The sequence below is a fragment of the Salvelinus fontinalis genome, chromosome 5 (genome assembly GCF_029448725.1).
Source record: "Salvelinus fontinalis isolate EN_2023a chromosome 5, ASM2944872v1, whole genome shotgun sequence".
NCBI lineage: Eukaryota > Metazoa > Chordata > Actinopteri > Salmoniformes > Salmonidae > Salvelinus > Salvelinus fontinalis.
The window spans coordinates 17,617,732-17,637,711 of record NC_074669.1 but is presented as its reverse complement, the minus strand read 5'-3'; the positions used below and the strand labels follow the sequence as shown (position 1 = coordinate 17,637,711).

Sequence of the window (19,980 nt, the reverse complement as noted above, 5' to 3'; positions counted from 1 at the left end):
GCCAGCGCAATGTTGTCAATTCATTTCGGCCCGCTTCCATACCACCCGCCATGCGCTGCACTACAAGTCACAGCAAGCACTGCCAACATGCTGTGCATTGCCACACACGCACCCCTCCTCCGACCCACACACAAGCCAGCCAGTGCCCTATCATATCATCACTAATGGTACTGACCAAATCTTCTACCGGATCAAAAGTTTAAACATGTTGTAGGTTAAATGCCCATGCCAAGTTTCAGTGTCAATGGGTCATTGCTCTAGTCTACAGAAAATGTCATCTTGGTTGTCAAAAGGTTATACGATACAGGATTCACACGTGGGTATAAATTACTACTAAAGGACACACAAGCGAGTATAAAAGAGTCAACAGATGAGTCATCTACTTAATGAAATTACAGCCTGATGCGCTCGCATGGGTGAATTCAACGTCATTTGTGCTTCTTACGTGTGTCCCGTTTACAGCACGCATCGGGGGGAAAGTGTACAGACATGCCACAGTCCTAGCTAGGCTACTAAAATGTTGCAGTTTGGCTTCGGTTTTTAAAGCTTGACAATGAATGAATAACCAAAAAGCTAAACCTGCAACTAAAAGCAATGGAAAAGAAAACATATAGCCTATTACAGCAACATTTGAGCAGTAGTCTCGGCTGGTTACTCAACTACAATACATTTTGAGTGCACCATACAGCAATGCTGCGTTCAACCGCAATGGTGATCGCTGCAATGCAAAAAATATATATAATTTACATTTAAATGTTACAACAGCCTAGCTACGTTTTTGTTATTTGGAGTTTAAAAGTTGATTAGGGTCGCAGCATATAATGCACATCTACAAGCACAGCAGCAAAGGCAAAACAAACATTATTTCTCTCTTCTTTCGGTTTAATATGTTAAAATGCTACGTACAGCATCCTACCAGTGTTGTGTTCGAGACCACATAAAGCAAGACCATTCAAGACCAAGACCGGAGCAAATCCAGTCTGAGTCAAGAACAAGACCAGAGGGGGGGGGGGGGGGCAAGACAGAGTCAAGACCGAGACCGAGAGGGGGACAAGGGGTCAGAAAAATGCCACTCCAATTCAAGACTATGAATGTAATTTGGTCAAATCGCCACCATAATAAGAGGAAAAATGTTCAGTATTTCTGTGTTCATAATTCAGAAGAACATATGGATTCTTTAGACATTCAGAATGGTGAAAAAAATGCATGCTGGAGGCAAATAGAGCCACCCTACTAATTATTACTAACCCGAACACAGTGGGGAACAATGAGGGACTTCTACGCTTTCAGAGAAGGGCTAAGGATTTATAAAATAACAATAATAATTGTAATTATTATTTTCAATGACATTCTGATTTAATCTCTTCGGTTGTTGTTGATTAGGAAAGGTTAACCCTTTCCTTTTTTGAAAGAAATGTGGAGGTCAAAACCTGCCCTGAATGACGGGTCGCCACTGCTCCTACATGAGTGTGCTGGTATTACCGTTGCTGTCCTTTCAGCACCACCAACCTGTCACACACTGAAGGCCTAGGTCCAATAGGTTCGTCACTGCGCAAACATGTCTTTAATAGATATAAAGACTGTTCAGGTATTAATGTTTCAAGGAGTGTGTATGTTTGGCCTGGTGAAGAGGTTTTATGCACTTACTTACTGGAAGCTGATAATTATTCGTGTTTTACTCCGCTGGTCTCGGCTGGTCTCAGAAAGAAATTATGAGTTCTCACTGTCCAAGACCTAGTCAAGACCGTGTACAAATGTATCCGACACCGAGACATGACCGAGACACTCAAAATGTGGTCTTGAGTACTATAACACTGCTATGTACATACTGTAACTGGACATTATGAAGGGGCATATTCTTTCAAATAAAATAATAGCCAGTTTGATCGCAGTTGTATGCAACAACAAAAAAGTAAAAACAAACATAATAGACTTTGTCTGGCCAATAGGCTTTGTCTGGCCAATAGGCTTTGTCTGGCCAACGAATTTGTTGTGTTTTTTCAATATGGCCCATGCCCTGATTTAGTTCGGCACCCCTGTGCTACGGGGTGGAAACAGTTTTCATTGCCACACAAATCCCCCCCAAAATAATGCCATTGCAAAATGAAAGATTCACCTTACCTTGATACTTAAAAACTAAATCAATACTGTCATTAATGTGGTTATTCAATAATTATCCATAATACTTGCGCATTTGGTATTGAGCTGTTTAATTAAGCTGTGATATTTTCACACATCATCTGATGCAGTAAGGAATTTTCTGAATGACAGTCAAGTGATGAACAGCTGTTGTGATAGCGCATTTGATGCAACAACAGCTCAAATACTGGAAAAAAGCTATTCGTAAGGAATGTCCAGAATATTTTGTTCTCATTCGTTACGCAAGTGAAGACAGTTATGTCTGGATCCATGATGGATCTAATATCCCTAGCAAATTGATGTTGATGTTATCCCTAGCAATTGATGTTGATCATCTGTTGTTGTCTGCTTGATTTACGGTGTCATTAGATTTAAAAGAGAAAGCATCAAGGTAATGAGTTTGTGTTATCATACAGTACCAGTCAACAGTTTGGACACACCTACTAATTCAAAGGTTGTTCTTATTTTTACTATTATTCTACATTGTAGAATAATAGTGAAGACATCACAACTATGAAATAACACATATGGAATCATGTAGTACTGCACACTTCCCTAGCCCATCTGGACAAGAGGAAAACCGATGTGAGAATGCTGTTCATCGAATACAGCTCAGCATTTAACACCATAGCACCCTCCAAACTGGTCGTTAAGCTGGATACCCTGGGACTCAACCCAGCCCTGTGCAACTGGGTCCTGGACTTTCTGACGGGCCACCCCCAGGTGGTGAGGGTAGGAAACAACATCTCCACCCCACTGATCCTCAACACTGGGGCCCCACAAGGGTGCGTTCTCAGCCCTCTCCTGTACTCCTTGTTCACCCATGACTGCATGGCCATGCACGCCTCCAACTCAATCATCAAGTTTGCAGGCGACACTACAGTGGTAGGCTTGATTACCAACAACGACGAGACGGCCTACAAGGAGGAGGTGAGGGCCCTCGGAGTGTGGTGTTAGGAAAATAACCTCACACTCAACGTCAACAAAACAAAGGAGATGATCGTGGACTTCAGGAAACAGCAGAGGGAGCACCGCCCTATCCACATCGACGGGACAGTAGTGGAGGAGATGGAAAGTTTTAAGTTCCTCGGCGTACACATCACGGACAAACTGAAATGGTCCACCCACACAGACAGCGTTGTGAAGAACGTGCAACAGCGCCTCTTGAACCTCAGGAGGCCGAAGAAATTTGTCTTGTCACTAAAAACACTCACAAACTTTTACAGATGCACAATCGAGAGCAACCTGTCTGGCTGTATCACAGCCTGGTACGGCAACTGCTCCACCCACAACTGTAAGGTTCTCCAGAGGGTAGTTCGGTCTGCACAACCAATCACCGGGGGCAAACTACCTGCCCCCCAGGACACCTACACCACCCGATGTCACAGGAAGGCCATAATGATCATCAAGGACAACAACAACCTGAGGCACTGCCTGTTCACCCCGCTATCATCCAGAAGGCGAGGTCAGTACAGGTGCATCAAAGCAGGGACCGAGAGACTGAAAAATAGCTTCTATCTCAAGGCCATCAGACTATTAAACATTGAGTGGCTGCTGCCAACATACAGACTCAAATCTCTAGCCACTTTAATAATTAATAATTGGATGTTATAAATGTATCACTAGTCACTATAAACAATGCCACTTTATATAATGTTTACATACCCTACATTACTCATCTCATGTATATATACTGAAACTCTATACCATCTACTGCATCTTGCCTATGCCGCACGGCCATCGCTCATCCATATATTTATATTTACATATACTTATTCATCCCTTTACACTTGTGTGCATAAGGTAGTTGTTGTGAAATTGTTAGATTACTTGTTCGATATTACTGCACTGTCGGAACTAGAAACACAAGCATTCTGCTAACCATGTGTATGTGACCAATAAAATTTGATTTGATTTGATTTAGTTACCAAAAAAAGTGCTAAACAAATCAAAATATACAGTTGAAGTCGGAAGTTTACAAACAGCTTATCCAAATACATTTAAACTCAGTTGTTCACGATTCCTGACATTTAATCCTAGTAAAAATCCCCTGTCTTAGGTCAGTTAGGATCACCACTTTATTTTAAGAATGTGAAATGTCAGAATGATAGTAGAGAGAATGATTTATTTCAGCTTTAATTTCTTTCATCACATTCCCAGTGGGTCAGAAGTTTACCAACACTCAATTCATATTTGGTAGCATTGCCTTTAAATTGTTTAACTTGGGTCAAACATTTCGGGTAGCCTCCCACAATAAGTCGGGTGAATTTTGGCCCATTTCTCCTGACAGAGCTGGTGTAACTGAGTCAGGTTTGTAGGCCCACGCTTTTTCAGTTTTTCAGTTCTGCCCACAAATATTCTGTAGGATTGAAGTCAGGGCTTTGTGATGGCCACTCCAATACCTTGCCTTTGTTGTCCTTAAGCCATTTTTCCACAACTTTGGAAGTATGCTTGGGGTCATTGTCCATTTGGAAGACTCATTTGCGACCACGCTTTAACTTCTTGACTGATGTCTTGAGATGTTGCTTCAATATATCCACACAATTATCCATCCTCATGATGCCATCTATTTTGTGAAGTGCACCAGTCCCTCCTGCAGCAAAGCACCCCCACAACATGATGCTGCCACCCCCATGCTTCACGGTTGGGATGGTGTTCTTCGGCTTGCAAGCATCCCCCTTTTTCCTCCAAACATAACGATGGTCATTATGGCCACACAGTTCTATTTTTGCTTCATCAGACCAGAGGACATTTCTCCAAAAAAGTAAGATCTTTCTCCCCATGTGCAGCTGCAAACCGTAGTCTGGCTTTTTTATGGCAGTTTTGGAGCAGTGGCTTCTTCATTGCGGAGCGGCCTTTCAGGTTATGTCGATATAGGACTCGTTTAACTGTGGATATAGATCTTTTTGTACCTGTTTCCTCCAGCATCTTCACAAGGTCCTTTGCTGTTGTTCTGGGATTGATTTGCACTTTTCGCACCAAAGTACGTTCATCTCTAGGAGACAGAACGCATCTCCTTCCTGAGCAGTATGACGGCTGCGTGATCCCATGGTGTTTATACTTGCGTACTATTGTTTGGTACAGATGAACGTGGTACTTTCAGGCGTTTATAAATTGCTCCCAAGGATGAACCAGACTTGTGGAGGTCTATACATTTTTTTTCTGGGGTCTTGGCTGATTTCTTTTGATTTTCCCATGATGTCAAGCAAAGAGGCACTGAGTTTGAAAGTAAGCCATGAAATACATCCACAGGTACACCTCCAATTGCCTCAAATGATTTCAATTAGCCTTCAGAAGAAAGTTCTTTGTTTCTCGCCATTTTGAGCCTGTAATCGAACCCACACCCACAACAGTTTTCATCTCTGCTAACATAATTGCAAAAGGGTTTCCTAATGATCAGCTGTCAATGAATTACAATGAAGTGCTTGAAAAAGTCCTTGAATTTGACTTGCCAATGTCTGTATGAAACCTGCATAAATGATGTATAGTCCTAGGCCCATGTTGTTGTATAGGTGGAGTTATCAGCCAATTTGCATATATTCCTCTAAGTACACATGTGGAACTGCATACAAATCTTTTTTATTTTCATTTCAAACCATTTTTAAATGTTGATGCCAATGTCACACATTGGCCCCATTATTTATAGAAAAACCCATATGTGCAATCTATTAAACAAAGACGCATATTGCATATACCCACGAACATCCACACACATCATCACAGCGGGAGCCACACAGCCATTTCTGTGTGATGATGAGGTTATTAATGGAAACCCTGGGTCCTGGGTCCTTCTGTTCAGAGGAAGTCAACAGCTTTTAGGAATGTGTGAATGTCCAAGTATTTACATCTCAGGGACAGGGGCCACTGAGCCATCTGAGCCTCCAATGACAGAACAGTGCCAATACATCCTTTCTTAATGATGCACACAACAAGACAGCTGATTGAGCAACACAAAGGAGTATCATATCTTGGAAAACATACAACTACTAGAGTTCAGTGAATACTCCTTTTCTACCGTCAATAGAAATAACTTAAAGAGACTTGCACTCCCTTCTAAGATGTATAGCCTACTGCACAAACCTCATTGATACAGAACTGTTTTTAATTGGTTTATGTTGCATAGGCTTACGTTTTTTAAGTCATGTTTTTAACAAATCTGAGCGATAGAGCTCAGCTTCCTTATTGACTCAGAAAGTGATCTTGACTCAGAAAAGGTTTGTGACCGCTGGTTTAGGCTAATTCTCCATGCACACAGCCAGCCACTGTGAGAGGTCACAGTCCATGAGCATAGCCCAGGTTTAGTGGGCTGTAATGTATCCCTGGTTGATAGGAGGTATTTGCTCAAATTGTGGGAAAATGCAGAGGTGGACAGCAGCTGCAGGCTGAGGACTGAGATGAGAACCTAATGAAAACATACATACAGAGGAAGACCAGCAGGGACACGAATTAACCCTGGCCTTTTACAATGTACAGCTCATAGACATAACCTGACTGACCACTGTACTATAGTACTGTACAACTGGCCATTCAAAACCCAGACCTTGTTGTGAATTTGATTGGTTGTTTTTTCCATTTCCAACATCTCAACAACCCAACTTTGAATGATGTGGTTCAATGGGATGAGTACACATCCTACAACTGAAATAGAGGTTATGGAACATGGTTCCAGGGTGTAGCAAGGGCACTGCCGAGTTGCTCTGCAGGGCCTCTCACTCTAATCTGTCTACTGCTGGCTGATGTAACCTTGGAGCTGAGTGGGACCAGGCAGAACAGGCTGTCTACAGCTTCCGGGGCCAAATTTATCCCAGCGTGACCAGCATGGACTCACGGCCACACCCCATACTCTGACACCGGGACACCTGGATATGAGGCAAACTGGAGACAGAGGTAGGAACAGAGGTGTTACTCACATCATCCTAAATTCAAGACAAAATACTCTGATCATCACAGACATATGATAGTTTAAAGGTTGTGAAATGGTGGTTATGTTTGCCACCTGATTTGTAGACACACAAAAACAGGATTGGAAATGTACTATGATAAATATTTTGACCATGCTCTATCTGCATTCTGATTTCCAACAAGAGGGCTGGTTAAGACATTCCTGTGTGTGGGAATGCCCTTTACACAGACAGACTACAACCTACAACTGTAGTCACATTTCAGAAAGGACTCGTCCTCAACCACCTCAGGTTCAATTATGTGTGCAATTCAGTTCCACAAGAACCTATTGTGAAGTTTAAGCCGCGCTGCAACTACCAGTATAGAGTTACAGAGACAGAGTGGCATACCAACGCAGGAACATACATACTCTGATCATTCACACACACACACACACACACACACACACACACACACACACACACACACACACACACACACACACACACACACACACACACACACACACACACACACACACACACACACACACACACACACACACATACACACACACACACATACACACAGACACACACACACACACACACACAGAGACACACACAGCGCAGCACATGGGACGTGGGAAGGGCAGAACTGTAAATGTGATATAGTTTTTGTGGACGGAAGCTGGAGATCTTAAACCTGTGTGAGCCACAGACAGAGGGGTGGGTGTGGGAGCAGAGGGGTGATGGGAAGGGGTGCGATACTCTCTTTTCAAATTCAGGGGCACTGAATCAGGACTCTCCGCCTCTTTCTCCTTATGTGGACATATCCTAGCAACGGTGTCCCAAACATAAGGGCATTTGATTTGATTTATTAGGATCCCCAATAGCCGACGTTAATGGCGACAGTTAGTCTTACTGGGTTCCGACACATACTAAAAAAGACATTACGGACAAAATGCTTTACAATTTACATACATTTAAAAACATGAACATGTAGTGTGTGTGTGTATCTATCAGTTACGCATACATGTCAGTACATACACACAACAAGTAGGTCACATGGGGGCGAGGCTTTGTGCCATGAGTTGTTGCTTTATTTGTTTTTTGAAACCAGGTTTGCTGTTCACTTGCACTATATAAGATGGAAGGGAGTTCCATGCACTCATGACTCATGATACTGTACATTTCCTTGAATTTGTTCTGGACCTGGGGACTGTGGAAAGACCCCTAGTGGCATGTCTGGTGGGGTAAGTGTGTGTGTCAGTGCTGTGTGTAAGTTGACTATGCTAACAATTTGGAATTTCCCCCCAAAATATGTTTCTTAGAAATACAAGAAGTGACGCAGAGAGAGACTGGCATGCATACTATTAATATTATCCCTCTGATTACAATGAAGAGCAAGACGTGCCGCTCTGTTCTGGGCCAGCTGCAGCTTAACTTCGTATTTCTTTGCAGCACTTGACCATATGACTGGAAAATAATCAAGATAAGATAAAACTAGAGCCTGCAGAACCTGCTTTTGGAGTGTGGTGTCAAAAAAATCTGAGAATCTCTTTATTACGGACAGACCTCTCCTCATCTTTACAACCATTGAATCTATATGTTTTGACCATGACAGTTTACAATCGAAGGTAACACCAAGTAATTTAGTCTCTTCAATTTGTTCAACAGCCACACCATTCATTACCAGATTCAGCTGAGTTCTAAAATGTAGGTAATGATTTGTACCAAATACAATGCTCTTAGTTTTAGATATGTTCAGGACCAGTTTATTACTGGCCACCCATTCCAAAACTTCCAACAACTATGTGTTATGGCTTTCAGTGACTTCATAAGCTGTGGTTGCTGATAGGTATATGGTTGAATCACCAACATATATGGACACACATGCTTTGTTTAATGCCAGTGGCAGGTCACTGGTAAAAATAGAAAAGAGTAGAGGGCTTGAAAGCTGCCCTGCGGTACACCACACTTCACATGTTTGACATTAGAGAAGCTTCCATTAAAAAAAGCCTTTTGAGTTATTTTAGATAGATAGCTTTGAATCCACGATATGGCAGAGGTTGAAAGGCCATAACACAAGTTTTCTCAACAGGTTATGGTCAATAATATCAAAGGCTGCACTGAAATCTAACAGTACAGCTGCCACAATCTTCTTCTTATCAATTTCTTTCAACCAATCACTCTTCGCCGAAGAGGACGCTGACGTTTTACATGCTCCTAACCAACTGTGCTATTTTGTCAGTTTTTTAGCGTTGTTTGTAACTTGTTTTTTAACTTATTTTGTACATAATGTTGCTGCTACCGTCTCTTCTGGACATCAGAACAGAGATAACTCCCCTCATACTGGAAGAAGCTTTTTCCCTTAACAAGTCCGACGAGAAGGATATACTCATTTCCCGGAAACAGGCCCAAATCCCCGTCATTTGCGTGAAGAAAAGACGGAAGAAAAGGGGACGCAGGTCGGGCTGCTGTCTGAGAATCCGTAGGCGATCAAGTAAACTCCCACTGTCATCCGTTCTATTGGCTATTGTGCAATCATTTGAAAATAAAATGTATGACCTACAATTAAGATGATCCTACCAACGGGACATTAAAAACTGTAATATCTTATGTTTCACCAAGTCGTGGCTGAACGATGACATGGATAATATAGAGCTGGTGGGATTTTCCATGCACCGGCAGAACAGAGAAGCTACGTCTGGTAAGACGAGGGGTGGGGGTGTGTCTATTGTCTATAACAGGTGATGCGCAATGTCTAATATTAAAGAAGTCTCAAGGTATTGCTCGCCTGAGGTAGAGTACCTTATGACAAGCTGTAGACCACACTATCTACCAAGAGAGTTCTCATCTATATTATTCGTAGCCGTCTATTTACCACCACAGACCGAAGCTGGCACTAACACCGCACTCTACCAACTCTATAAGGCCATAAGCAAACCAGAAAATGCTAATCCAGAAGCGGCACTCCTAGTGGCCGGGGACTTTAATGCAGGCAAACTTAAATCAGTTTTACCAAATTTTTACCAGCATGTCACATGTGCAACCAGGGGGGGAAAAAAACTCTAGACCACCTTTACTCCACACACAGAGATGCATACAAAGCTCTCCCCATGCTCTCCATTTGTAAAATCTGACCATAATTTTATAGTCCTGATTCCTGCTTACAAGCAAAAACTGAAGCAGGAAGTACCAGTGACTCGGTCAATTCAGATAGGTGGTCAGATCAGGACTGTTTTGCTAGCACAGACTGGAATATGTTCCAGGATTCATCCAATGGCAATGAATCGCACTTCCGCATTCAACAACCCGGTCGCATTCCGCTTCGCTCCACAGGTAGTATCACATTTCACTTCATTTCATTACAGTACAACGGTTTGATTTGTTTGATCTTAGCTAGCTACATAGCCGTCTTTGTATCAAAGATAATTGTGTAATTTAGAGCGATTTTCTAGGTTAGCTAGCCAGCTATTTTCGTCCTTTTAACGTAACGTAACGTAATCAACACTGCAAGCTAGCCAGCTAGCCACCGAATAGCAGCACTGTAGAATCTATTACATTCAACGGAACAACGGAACGACTTGATTAGTGTAGTGTTAGCTAGCTACATAGTTGTCTTTGCTGTCCTTGTATCTAAGATAACTGTGGAGTCTAGAGTAATTTTCGGTTAGCTAGCCGGCTATTTTCGTACGCCGCGCTGCCATTCACCTACCTAGTCAATACTGCTAGTCAACACTGCTAACACTGCTAGCTAGCCAACTTCTACCGAATAGCAGCACTGTAGAAACTATTACATTACAACGGAACGATTTGAATAGTGTAGTGTTAGCTAGCTAGTGTTAGCTAGCTACATAGTTGTCTTTGCTGTCCTTGTATCTAAGACAATTGTGTAGTTTTAGACTAATTATCTGGCCAGTTACCGAGGTTACCTAGCCAGCTATCGAGGTTACCTAGCCAGCTACACTTTCAAACAAAGCCAACAACGCAGCCACTGCTAGCCAGCCTACTTCAGCAGTACTGTATCATTTTAATAATTTTAGTAAATAAGATTTTTGCAACGTAAGCTTAACTTTCTGAACATTCGAGACGTGTAGTCCACTTGTCATTCCAATCTCCTTTGCATTAGCGTAGCCTCTTCTGTAGCCTGTCAACTATGTGTCTGTCTATCCCTGTCCTCTCCTCTCTGCACAGACCATACAAACGCTTCACACCGCGTGGCCGCGGCCACCCTAACCTGGTGGTCCCAGCGCGCACGACCCACGTGGAGTTCCAGGTCTCCGGTAGCCTCTGGAACTGCCGATCTGCGGCCAACAAGGCAGAGTTCATCTCAGCCTATGCTTCCCTCCAGTCCCTCGACTTCTTGGCACTGACGGAAACATGGATCACCACAGATAACACTGCTACTCCTACTGCTCTCTCTTCGTCTGCCCACGTGTTCTCGCACACCCCGAGAGCTTCTGGTCAGCGGGGTGGTGGCACCGGGATCCTCATCTCTCCCAAGTGGTCATTCTCTCTTTCTCCCCTTACCCATCTGTCTATCACCTCCTTTGAATTCCATGCTGTCACAGTTACCAGCCCTTTCAAGCTTAACATCCTTATCATTTATCGCCCTCTAGGTTCCCTCGGAGAGTTCATCAATGAGCTTGATGCCTTGATAAGCTCCTTTCCTGAGGACGGCTCACCTCTCACAGTTCTGGGTGACTTCAACCTCCCCACGTCTACCTTTGACTCATTCCTCTCTGCCTCCTTCTTTCCACTCCTCTCCTCTTTTGACCTCACCCTCTCACCTTCCCCCCCTACTCACAAGGCAGGCAATACGCTTGACCTCATCTTTACTAGATGCTGTTCTTCCACTAACCTCATTGCAACTCCCCTCCAAGTCTCCGACCACTACCTTGTATCCTTTTCCCTCTCGCTCTCATCCAACATTTCCCACACTGCCCCTACTCGGATGGTATCGCGCCGTCCCAACCTTCGCTCTCTCTCCCCCGCTACTCTCTCCTCTTCCATCCTATCATCTCTTCCCTCTGCTCAAACCTTCTCCAACCTATCTCCTGATTCTGCCTCCTCAACCCTCCTCTCCTCTCTTTCTGCATCCTTTGACTCTCTATGTCCCCTATCCTCCAGGCCGGCTCGGTCCTCCCCTCCCGCTCCGTGGCTCGACGACTCATTGCGAGCTCACAGAACAGGGCTCCGGGCAGCCGAGCGGAAATGGAGGAAAACTCGCCTCCCTGCGGACCTGGCATCCTTTCACTCCCTGCTCTCTACATTTTCCTCTTCTGTCTCTGCTGCTAAAGCCACTTTCTACCACTCTAAATTCCAAGCATCTGCCTCTAACCCTAGGAAGCTCTTTGCCACCTTCTCCTCCCTCCTGAATCCTCCTCCCCCTCCCCCCCTCCTCCCTCTCTGCAGATGACTTCGTCAACCATTTTGAAAAGAAGGTCGACGACATCCGATCCTCGTTTGCTAAGTCAAACGACACCGCTGGTTCTGCTCACACTGCCCTACCCTGTGCTCTGACCTCTTTCTCCCCTCTCTCTCCAGATGAAATCTCGCGTCTTGTGACGGCCGGCCGCCCAACAACCTGCCCGCTTGACCCTATCCCCTCCTCTCTTCTCCAGACCATTTCCGGAGACCTTCTCCCTTACCTCACCTCGCTCATCAACTCATCCTTGACCACTGGCTACGTCCCTTCCGTCTTCAAGAGAGCGAGAGTTGCACCCCTTCTGAAAAAACCTACACTCGATCCCTCCGATGTCAACAACTACAGACCAGTATCCCTTCTTTCTTTTCTCTCCAAAACTCTTGAACGTGCCGTCCTTGGCCAGCTCTCCTGCTATCTCTCTCAGAATGACCTTCTTGATCCAAATCAGTCAGGTTTCAAGACTAGTCATTCAACTGAGACTGCTCTTCTCTGTATCACGGAGGCGCTCCGCACTGCTAAAGCTAACTCTCTCTCCTCTGCTCTCATCCTTCTAGACCTATCGGCTGCCTTCGATACTGTGAACCATCAGATCCTCCTCTCCACCCTCTCCGAGTTGGGCATCTCCGGCGCGGCCCACGCTTGGATTGCGTCCTACCTGACAGGTCGCTCCTACCAGGTGGCGTGGCGAGAATCTGTCTCCTCACCACGTGCTCTCACCACTGGTGTCCCCCAGGGCTCTGTTCTAGGCCCTCTCCTATTCTCGCTATACACCAAGTCACTTGGCTCTGTCATAACCTCACATGGTCTCTCCTATCATTGCTATGCAGATGACACACAATTAATCTTCTCCTTTCCCCCTTCTGATGACCAGGTGGTGAATCGCATCTCTGCATGTCTGGCAGACATATCAGTGTGGATGACGGATCACCACCTCAAGCTGAACCTCGGCAAGACGGAGCTGCTCTTCCTCCCGGGGAAGGACTGCCCGTTCCATGATCTCGCCATCACGGTTGACAACTCCATTGTGTCCTCCTCCCAGAGCGCTAAGAACCTTGGCGTGATCCTGGACAACACCCTGTCGTTCTCAACTAACATCAAGGCGGTGGCCCGTTCCTGTAGGTTCATGCTCTACAACATCCGCAGAGTACGACCCTGCCTCACACAGGAAGCGGCGCAGGTCCTAATCCAGGCACTTGTCATCTCCCGTCTGGATTACTGCAACTCGCTGTTGGCTGGGTTCCCTGCCTGTGCCATTAAACCCCTACAACTCATCCAGATCGCCGCAGCCCGTCTGGTGTTCAACCTTCCCAAGTTCTCTCACGTCACCCCGCTCCTCCGCTCTCTCCACTGGCTTCCAGTTGAAGCTCGCATCCGCTACAAGACCATGGTGCTTGCCTACGGAGCTGTGAGGGGAACGGCACCTCAGTACCTTCAGGCTCTGATCAGGCCCTACACCCAAACAAGGGCACTGCGTTCATCCACCTCTGGCCTGCTCGCCTCCCTACCACTGAGGAAGTACAGTTCCCGCCCAGCCCAGTCAAAACTGTCCGCTGCTCTGGCACCCCAATGGTGGAACAAACTCCCTCACGACGCCAGGACAGCGGAGTCAATCACCACCTTCCGGAGACACCTGAAACCCCAGCTCTTTAAGGAATACCTAGGATAGGATAAAGCAATCCTTCTGACCCCCCCCCCCCCCCCTTAAAAGATCTATATGCACTATTGTAAAGTGGCTGTTCCACTGGATGTCATAAGGTGAATGCACCAATTTGTAAGTCGCTCTGGATAAGAGCGTCTGCTAAATGACTTAAATGTAAATGTAAATGTAAATGAGGAGTATACCACCTCAGTCATCAATTTCATCAATAACTACATCGACGATGTAGTCCCCACAGTGACCGTATGTACATATCTCAACCAGAAGCTATGGATTACAGGCAAAATCCGCATCGAGCTAAAGGCTCAAGCTGCCGCTTTCAAGGAGTGGGACACTAATCCGGACACTTATAAGAAATCCCGCTATGCCCTCAGACAAACCATCAAACAAGTAAAGCTTCAGTACAGGATTAAGATTGAATCCTACTACACCGGCTCTGACGCTCGTCGGATGTGGCATGGAATGAAAACTATTACGGACCTCAAAGGGAAACCCGGATGCGAGCTGCCCAGTGACACGAGCCTACCAGATGAGCTAAATGCCTTTTATGCTCGCTTCAAGCCAAGCAACACTTAAGCATGCACAAGAGCACCAGCTGTTCTGGATGACGGTGTGATAACGCTCTCGGTAGCTGATGTGATTAAGACCTTTAAACAGGTCAACATTCACAAAGCCGCGGGGCCAGACGGATTACCAGGACATGTACTCAAAGCATGCGTGGACCAACTGGCAAGTGTCTTCACTGACATTTCAGCCTCTCCCTGACAGAGTCTGTAAAAGAAATTGAGGAAGGACTAAGAACAAACAAGAGAGAACTATTATAAAGTAGACTGTGTCTGTAAAATGTGTATAAGATGTATAAATTGGTAAAAACAGAAATGTTTATCAGTTTACTCCAATTGGGGGATCGGTATTGGAGTAAAAAGGTAAAAACAGAAATGTTTATCAGTTTACTCCAATTGGGGGATCGGTGGTAGGGTTTGCGGGGAATAATAATAAAGGTATATTCTTTTAAAAAGTATCTGTGTCTATATAGGTATGTGTATGTATATATGTGTATATGTATGCATACGTGTATGGATATATATATTTACCCCAAAAAATATGGGGGATTGGAAATGATGCAGACAATTACATTGGAAGCAACATTCTTCCCGCAATATTAAGCTGATCCACCCCTAAAAAAAAAAGTTATAAAAAAAAAAAGCATTGTTTGTCAGACCAGGAGATATCCCGAAAAGCGGTCTTCTCACAAAAACGTCTGTAGTGTCCGAACAATTTGGCCTACAAACATTTTGCTCTACGACCCCCACAAGTGTCACAGGACTCGTCTGAAGGTAACCCATACAAATTAATGGAAGTATTCAGGCAGTTTTGAGCCAACAAAAATAAGGGGTTAAATATACAGTACCAGTCAAAAGTTTGGACACACCTACTCATTCAAAGGGTTTTCTTTATTTTTACTATTTTCTACATTGTAGAATAATAGTGAAGATGTCAACACTGTGAAATAACACATATGGAATCATGCAGTAACCAAAATCTATTTTATGTTTATATTCTTCAAACTAACCACTCTTTGCCTTGATGACAGCTTTGCATACTCTTGGCATTCTCTCAACCATCGTCATGAGGTAGTCACCTGGAATGCATTTAAATTAACAGGTGTATCTTGTTAAAAGTACATTTGTGCATTTGAGCTTAATGCATTTGAGCCAATCAGTTGTGTTGTGACAAGTTATGGGTGGTATACATTTCGTAAAAGACCAAGTCCATATGATGGCAAGAACAGCTCAAATAAGCAAAGAGAAACAACTGTCCATCATTACTTTAAGACATGAATGTCAGTCAATGCGGAAAATTTCAAGAACTTTGAAAGTTTCTTCAAGTGCGGTCGCTTTCTTATATTTCCTAGATATAGGACAGACACTTCAAAACTGTATTCCTTGTCTTTTTTCCATTTAAATATTATTATTTTTATACATAAAGCAGTCCTCAAATTCAAATATCTAAATGATCCATGGTATGACCATCTTAAAGCAATTCTTAAAACAATTTGGGTAGGGTCCATTTTGGAACGGGTTCAACTTTTTGGACCCGAGACGACCTCTAGCACAGACGGAACTATCCAAGCAGAAGATACATCTACTTTAAATGTCTATATTTGGTTGTGTTGACAACCAAACACAATTCAATGTCACTAAATATCAAATCTGCAATCAACCAGAGCTTGAAATCCTAGGCCTATTGTATTGTTTATTTTTTTGTTGAATTCTGGTTTGAATTCAAACAATTGCTGTTGATGACTTTGCAAATGCTACACTAAATAGGCCTACATAGCATCATTGATGATTGATAAAGTATGGTTAAATTTCATTTGCTCTGTTAAACCTACCGTTCAGAATGACTTTGATAGCAGCAGTGAATCTATTTAATTTTTATGTGGAGATCTCTCAACAATCATTCTCACGATTACACATAGGTAATAGTCAGTGACAAATATCATAGTTAAAAACCTTGGATGGGAGACCAAGGGGTAGCTGTAGACAGATCAATTCTCCAGTAGGAGGTGCTGCCCAGTCTATAATTATTTTCTGATAGTAGATATAACATTGAAAATCTGACATTGCTTTAAAGGTACAAATTCAACATATTTTATACAAAGTTTGTCTATGTTCAAATTTGGCTACCATGATGACATAATCCTGTTGTTGAAATTTCACCCTCAAAACAACAGTTTACTTTGATAACTTTTTCAAATCCAATGTATTTTCCACCTAGATTGCACGTCACAATACGTTGACAAATGACGTTGAAACGATTCAACCAGTTTGTCCCCAGTGGGCAGACACATGCTCATTGCTCACATGAAGGGCTCCAAACAAAAGACAATCGAAAAAATTACAAAACTTGTAAATGATGGTATGAAATAAAATAAAACTTGTTTCTCACAAGTGTAGTAGGTTGTGAACTATGCAAACAATGTTTCCACTCCGAGAATGAGAACGGTAAATGACTGTAATTAATACATGCATTAACAGAAATGAATGAAACCAAATGGCAGGGATTAACGGTAAATTTACTACTGGTGACATACCGTATGTAATGGGGGAATTGATAAAAATACACACTCAAAGGACAAACAATTCACACAAATGAAACAATTCATGTGCAAGAATTGTCGGGAGACAGCTGAGCGCATACTGGAGAGCTGAGTGTATTCTGGAGAGAGATGTGCCTATATCCTCACCACCCACCCCTCCCCTTCTTATTATATTCAAGACACATTTTCTTCACACGTATTTTAGATGCTTTTCACCGACAGCCTCAACTCAAGAATCAGCTAGGCCTATTGTCAAGCGCGCTGACCAAATTGTGGACTTCCCAAAAAGGCATATTACTTCACTCTTGTGATTTTAAACAATGCGCAATGTATTTTTTTTCAAGAAGCTAATAACCCTCTTTGGTTAAGTCAGGCTCCCTGGTGAAATATTTTTGAAAAGACAGGTGTAATTGTATCATTTTGGCAAATGTATTTAAATTTATTTAAGACACGGTAGCTGGTATTCAGAGCTTGAATAGCCAATTATTTTTGTCTTAATTCTTTTTTTCAGTTATCAGGCCTATAAAGCCAATGCAACTGCCTGTTTTACAAACGGTAGGCTACCACATGGATAGTGCATTGCAGGCCAACACTGACCTAGGCTACTATTGTACTTTGCAGGGATAGGAGGGGGCCAGCAATTTGTTTTGTCTTGTCTAGGGCGGCATATCGGCCAGGACCGAGCCTGCTCAGAGGACACTGTCCACATCACTCACTTACATCATCTGTCTCTTTTCAGCAGGGATAAAACCCCAAGAAAGCCTCCCTTTCTGAGAAGCCAGGGACCAGCCACTCTCCCTGTGAAAAGCAGAGCAGGACAAACCCACTATTCTTCACTCCCATTCAAGACACCTCGTTAGAGACAGATTGATTTCAAATGGTAACACATCTCCAGGGATACTCAGTGAATGTAAACATTTTTCACTCCCTTTCATTCATTGGTTCAAAACAAGACATACTGTGAATTCTCTACTCTAAATGGGAGAGAGAGAGAGCGAGTGAAAGAGAGAGAGCGAGAGAGAGAGCGAAGCGTAGGCAGACATCGAGAAAGAGAGACAAAGAGATAGAGCAGAGGTCAAGTTCTCTTTCTCTATGAGATTATTTGCTTAATGTGAGGCCTGACTAAATGTTTGCTTTAAAAGCCAATATTGAACAGTACAAAGCCAATATCCAATACCACTGAAGTGGTTCTCGGATTCTCTCAACAAAATAACGTAGTTTTTTCTCATGTGATATGATGGTCAAATATCGTGTTACTACTGAGTGTAATTTACTTGTTATTTTTATTTAACTAGGCAAGTCAGTTAAGAACAAATTCTTATTTACAATGACGGCTTACCGGGGAACAGTGGGTTAGCTGCCTTGTTCAGGGGCAGAACGACAGATTTTTACCTTGTCAGCTCAGGGATTCGATCCATCAACCGTTTGGTTACTGGCCCAACACTCCAACCACTAGGCTACCTGCAGCCATAATAATGTAACATTTTTGCCTTTATCAGAACAAAATACTTTTGGCTGCGTGTCGGTTCAGAGCCCATTGCATTCAATGAGGTGAGACTGATTTTTAAGTAAATCAAAAGATGTAATAAAACCAAACCAAGTGGCAGTCACACTGACAAATGACATGAAACATTGTTCATGGACTTCAGAATTCACCCCTCACTGAGGGGCGTAGAGGGCCAATGTGGTCCCTAGGCTTTACACAGTGAATCTGTCCTATCATCTCATTCTCCTGTCCCACATATCTATCTCCCTTATCCCTCCATCCTGGCCCTATCCTTACCCTGGAAGGCAGAGGCGTGGCCCACGATGAGGTACTTGAGCTCAAAGCTGTAGGAACGGATATTCTGGAGAGTCTCTCTGCGCACTGCTGCCTGGTAACTGTCCTCCATCTTGCGTGTGCAACACGACGGGCCTGAGTGCTTGCAGATCTGCAGCTCGCCATCTGGGAAAGAAGAGGAAAGCAAACCTGAGCATGACACAGACCTCAAATGTGAAAAACATAAATTAAGTGTGTTGGAAGCTTTGACCAAATGTGAATAGTAATTCTTACTCAAATAGTTGAGTAAATAAATGGTTCAAAGACATTGTTTCTCTACACTTCTCATATATACCCTGTATTCATATATCCCCTGTATTCAAGTTCCCTTTGAGTTAGCAAAGCTTCCTCTGCTACAATCTCATTTGGATGAGGTCCAGGGTGATTATACTGCTTTATCTCCCATATGAAACTAATACACCAAGCTGGGATAGTGGAGCCAGGAATGAGAGTGAGAAAGAGCTTCAGAAATAGACTTTGGTTATCCGCCTGGCTGGACGTAGCTGAATCAAAGTCCAGATACAAAATCTCCAAGGGTGTAGAGAGGATGCAGAGGGAGTGATGCTCACCAGAGTTAACAACATGCTTACTTACAAACTCAACTGGGCCTAAGTCATTGCATGTGTCAATCATGAAATGATTGTGTAAACAAATCTATCATGTAACTGATGACAGGTGACAGACTTACAGTGCATTCGGAAAGACCCCTTGACTTTTTCCACATTTTGTTACGTTACAGCCTTATACTAAAATGGATTAAATAAAAATAAATCCTCAGCAATCTACACACAATACCCCATAACGACAAAGCAAAAACAGATATTTTTTAAATGTTTGCAAATGTATTAAACATTTTAAACTGAAATATCACATTTACATAAGTATTCAGACCCTTTACTCAGTACTTTTTTGAAGCACCTTTGGCAGCGATTACAGCCTCGAGTCTTC

General features: G+C 43.3%; 1 protein-coding gene across 3 annotated transcripts in view; it reads right to left on the bottom strand.

Annotated features, from left to right (window-relative positions):
* LOC129855243 (glypican-5-like) overlaps window positions 1-19,980 on the bottom strand; it is a 149,761-nt gene that overhangs the window by 127,843 nt on the left and 1,938 nt on the right. For all 3 annotated transcript variants that reach the window (XM_055922675.1, XM_055922676.1, XM_055922677.1), the window contains exon 2: window positions 18,997-19,158. In XM_055922675.1, the coding sequence (XP_055778650.1) occupies window positions 18,997-19,158 (162 nt within the window). The remainder of the gene's footprint in view (window positions 1-18,996; window positions 19,159-19,980) is intronic.